This window comes from Lupinus angustifolius, chromosome LG03 (genome assembly GCF_001865875.1).
Source record: "Lupinus angustifolius cultivar Tanjil chromosome LG03, LupAngTanjil_v1.0, whole genome shotgun sequence".
Lineage (NCBI taxonomy): Eukaryota > Viridiplantae > Streptophyta > Magnoliopsida > Fabales > Fabaceae > Lupinus > Lupinus angustifolius.
The window spans coordinates 21,880,001-21,884,867 of record NC_032011.1 but is presented as its reverse complement, the minus strand read 5'-3'; the positions used below and the strand labels follow the sequence as shown (position 1 = coordinate 21,884,867).

At 33.7% G+C, this 4,867-nt stretch overlaps 1 protein-coding gene across 1 annotated transcript; it reads right to left on the bottom strand.

Moving 5' to 3' along the window:
• LOC109343659 (MATH and LRR domain-containing protein PFE0570w-like) lies at positions 2,788-4,649 on the bottom strand. Its single transcript, XM_019582070.1, has one exon. It carries the CDS (start codon positions 4,535-4,537, stop codon positions 3,086-3,088), a length of 1,452 nt encoding a protein of 483 aa, XP_019437615.1. The 5' UTR covers positions 4,538-4,649; the 3' UTR covers positions 2,788-3,085.

The following is a 4,867-nucleotide window of genomic DNA, read 5'->3' as shown; positions in this document are numbered from 1 at the left end:
ATTTGTTGAAAACACACTTTTAATATACAAAAGTGATGAAACTAACTTACTAACTTTTATTTATTGCTATTTACATTCCGCATTTTATTTATTCTTTAATACCAACCTTCCTTAAGGAAGAAGTTTGGTTTGTTAATAAAATGAACCCGAAGTGGAGTAAATAAATAAAGGTCACTAACTATTCATCACTTTTATATATTAGAATACCATTAAACCGGTGTTGGAATTTATTCCACAAAACTGAGATGGTATTCAAAGGTACTTAATAATTATGTAATATGTAATTGCTTCGATACCATTATACCGGCGTTAGAATTTATTCTAACAAAGCCGAGATGGAGCAAAGAAGGAATGACTTATTCACATGATTATTAAGAAAGTGAGTTGTAACTGGAATATTCTTGAAACCATTATACCGGCGTTGGAATTTATTTCAACAAAGCCGATATGGCGAACAAAGAATAAAACCGAGTTCTCTTACTTACAAAAGGAACATAACGAAAATGAGAGTAATAACCTTTCAACAAATTGACACTGTTGTCAGGACGATTTGTTGAGAGGAGAAAACTCCCAACAAAACACCGAGAAACCGGCTTTCAACAATGATGAATTACAAGAAATTAACCAATTTATTATATAGAAAATAAAAGAAATTTAATTCTACCTAACTCCTAACTAATTTATTTTACACATGTTTTAATCATGGAAATTCAATTTACAATGATTGATTGTAATACAAAAGGTAAGTGAGTTTAAACTAATTAATAACTCAATATAATATTAACCCAAAATACCAAATTATATTTCATTATTGCGGAAAAATATTGTTGATGTGACCACAATTGTGACCATATATGGATAGCAAAAGAACCCAAACCTATGGGTACCTTCCAGAAAAATTACGAACATGGGTCACAAACATGTACTCACGAGTTTTAGAAACGAGATCTTCTAACTAGTCGAAATATATACAGGTCAATTCAGATATAATTGTATCATGCCCACGGGTGCCCGCAATATAGGAAATTACTCTAGTGTCTTGTTAAATTTGAATTTTTAAATTTATTTGGTTTAATTTGGAAGTGCACATTGCCCGCTTTTTTGTAAGTAATGTTGTTTTCGTTGTCTTTTTATTCGACTAATAAGTATGTGACTTACAAAATGTTCAAAAAGTAACATCATACAAATTTTAAATTTTAAAGCAAGTGGATATCGTATGATTACGGGCTAGTAGGATAAAATATCTCGTGTGTACAATGGGTAATCAATTGCTACTATTTATGTATGTCCATACGTAAAATCATCTATAACCATATGTCATTGGAAGGACTTAACCACAATATAGCACAATTGAGGGAAAAGAACTTTCTCCCGCGATGAAGAGACAAATTATTTATTTTGTTTATATATTTAATGGTAAAAAATGTTATCATAATGTATCTAAAAATTAAAGTATCACATGACATTATTTTATACTTTGTTTTTGCATGTACTTTCCTATTCCCTGTTGGGTAATGGAGAGGATCATAACACAAAATTAAGCCTTTTTAGTAAAATTTAAAACATTGAAAAATTGATACACTCTAAAGCATAAAGCAAATAAAGACACTATAAGAAGTAAAAACTTATACATTATGCTCCTTTAATTTTAGTCAAGCCAAGAGACAGAATAATTCATTAGACTATTATTAAGTAGGGATGAGCATGGGTCGGGTTGGGCCAGGTTAAGACTTGTCCTTACCCGGTCCTAAATATTGGTCGGATCATTTTTTTGAACCTGAACCCGGTCCTAGACCTGAAGCTAACCCGACCCTAAATAGCGGTCAACTCATCCTTTAAACCCGACTCGACCCTAGATCCGATTAAATATAATGCATACTCATTTTAGATAAAGATTTCTCAATATTATTTATTATTATGAATATGTAGTTTGATATATAGAATGAAATATGTATATATTATTAATCATACATATATTATAGAAAAATTAAAGAATAAATGATACTTTCGACCAAAAGGGTATCATTACTCTATTCACATTTAAGTAGAAACACATACATACATGATGAGCGAGTGACCATGGGACGGGCCGAATCATGTTTGGTCCCTACCCGATCCTAAATATTGACCGGGTCTATTTTTTGAACCCGAACTCGGCCCTAGACCCGATCAAACCTAACCCTATTCGGACTCGACCATAATCGAGTCATGCCGGGTGAGTGGGTAGGGTCGGGTCATGCTCAAAACACTAAAAAATTGATACACTCTAAAGCATAAAACAAATAAAATAAGTATAAGAAGTGAAAACTTATACAATATGCTCCTTTAATTTTAGTCAAACCAAGAGACAAAATAATTCATTATACTATATTTTCAACTAGGGGTGAGTAGGACTCGATCCTACCCACTCACTAGGCACGAGCCAATCATGATCGGGTCCGAATAGGGTCGGGTCTGAATAGGACCGAGACTGATCGGGTCTAGGGCCGAGTTCGGGTTCCAAAAATAGACTCAATCAATATTTAGGGTCGGGGAGGGACCAAGCATGACCCGACCCGTCTTGTCCCAGGGTCACTCGCTCATCATATTTGTATGTATTTTTACTCAAATGTGTATATAGTGATGATGCCTTTTGGAAAAAAATATCACTTATTCTTTAATTTTTCCATAATATATACATGATTAATAATACATATATACAAATATCATTTTATATATTAAACTACATATTCATAATAATAAATAATATTGAGAAGTCTTTCTCTAAAATGAGTATGCATTATATTTAATTGGGTCTAGGATCGGGTTTAAAGGTTGACCCGGTTGCTATTTTGGGTCGGGTTAGCTTCGGGTTTAGGGTCGGGTCCGAGTTCAAAAAATTGACCCAACCAATATTTAGGGTCAGGTAAAGACAAACTTAAACCCATCCCAACCCGGCCCATGCTCACCCCTATTTGCAACAACTCATCAACTTATTTATGGAATAAATCTGAATTAATGCTGAGTGACTCAAAAACTAAAAGCCTTGTGGCTTTACAACATTACATGAACGATATGATCGAGTTATGTCTTTTACTTAATCTAGCTAATTCTTCTTTCCTTCTTCTCCACCTTCTTCCAAATAACTCTTCTTCCTTCTTTCAGCATTAGCAAAGATACAAATGAGGAAAAAACACATGCCATAAATCCCATGCATCTTCCAATTTGTCCTAGGACCTTGTCTTGACACAACCCTATGAAACACCCTTACATAGTAATGCAGCCCAATAGAGAAGCCCACAAAAGTTTGGGCCAGGCCCAAGAACCTTGAACTAAGCTCACAATCCGTGGAGAAAACCAATACAAGATACATTAATAGTAACATAAGGTAAAACACATAAGCTAGTGTTTGAAGCACTTGAAGACATAGATAAGTGGATTGTGAAGTAGCATAGAAAAATTTAAGAGGTTCAAGTCCAGTGATTAATGAAGAGAGGGATAGAATAAAAAAATAGATAGAGAGATAGGCTTGTATGAAGATTAAGAGCTTTTGTAATGAGAAATAAGATTTGATTCTACTGAAAAGGAGTGACACAAAAAGTAAAGGGATTAATGCAAAAGCACATGAAAGTAATGATGCTATAGTGGGTGCATATTTGTTACCAACATAAGGTTTGAACCCTTTTGTGATTTCCTCGTTGGCTTTTGTTATGTAAGCTTTTGAGGTTTTTGAGATTTTGTCTAGGTCAGGGAGTAGTGTTTGTTGAAACTTGATTGGTAGATCTTTCAACTCTGAAAAATCCAAATTATCTTCATCTAGTTCAAACATCCAACTAGGTTGTCCTTGTTTCTTGTTCTCTTTGTTTTTCTTTGATGTTGATTGAGTTTGAAGATCTAACTTGTTCTTCTTGTCCTTGTCTTTGTCCTTATCTTTGGTGGTGGTGGTGGCTTTTGTCGTTTTGTTATTACCACTAGTTGTTTTCAAGAGATCTAATGACTTGGACTTGGTGGAATTGGAAGAAGTGGAAAATGGGTTTATGCTAGATTTTGAGGAATTAGTGAAAGGTTTTAGCTTTGTTGTGGAATTGAGCTTGTTGGTCTTAATGGTAGTGGAATTAAGCTTCTTGATCTTAACCTCATGAGTGTAGGTGAGGGTGGTTTTAGAAGTGAACTTGGCTAGCTTGGTTTGGTTTTTGGTGGAAAGGTTATTATTGGATTTGATGGTTTTGGTTTGGTTTTTGGAAGAAAGGTTGTTATTGGATTTGATGCCTTTGGTTTGGTTTTTGGAAGAAAGCTTGTTGGTATTGTTTGGGTTGATTAACTTGGTGTTGTTTTTGGTGGATTTCTTTTTCAAGGGTTGTTCAAACTCTTCTTCTTTGTCATCACCCAACTCCAACATTTTTCTTCTAATTATGTTACTCCTAATAGTACCAATACTAGACAAGTTTTTGCTCTCAAGTTGAGGTTCTGAGTAGGCACTGAAACAAAGAGAGACAAAAAGGAATAAAAGATAGAGAAAGAGTACCTTTTTGAAACCAAGGTACATGAGTGGAGTCATTTGTGAAACCAATGTAGGCTTAACTTCCTTCAAAGATCTAAGTGTATAATAATTGAGATGAGATTATTGGCCCTTAGCTTACACTTAAATTTATATCAAATTGAGAGAGAGGGAAGTGAATATAGTGGGTGTTATAATGGAATGAGGATAAGTTGTCTCACTTTTTTATGTCTTGTTGTATTATAATTTAATGAAAATTTATCACCTACTTAAAAATAAAAAAATAAAAAATAATTTGGTGGAATATGATTGACTTGGTTCATGGGGACATAAAATTTTGATTGGTTATAATGGTAGTGAGTAATGGTTTAGAATAGTTTATGGGATCAT

Coding starts and splice junctions, on each gene's coding strand:
- LOC109343659 (XM_019582070.1), bottom strand. CDS start 4,537: ATGACTCCACTCATGTACCTTGGTTTCAAAAAGGTACTCTTTCTCTAT.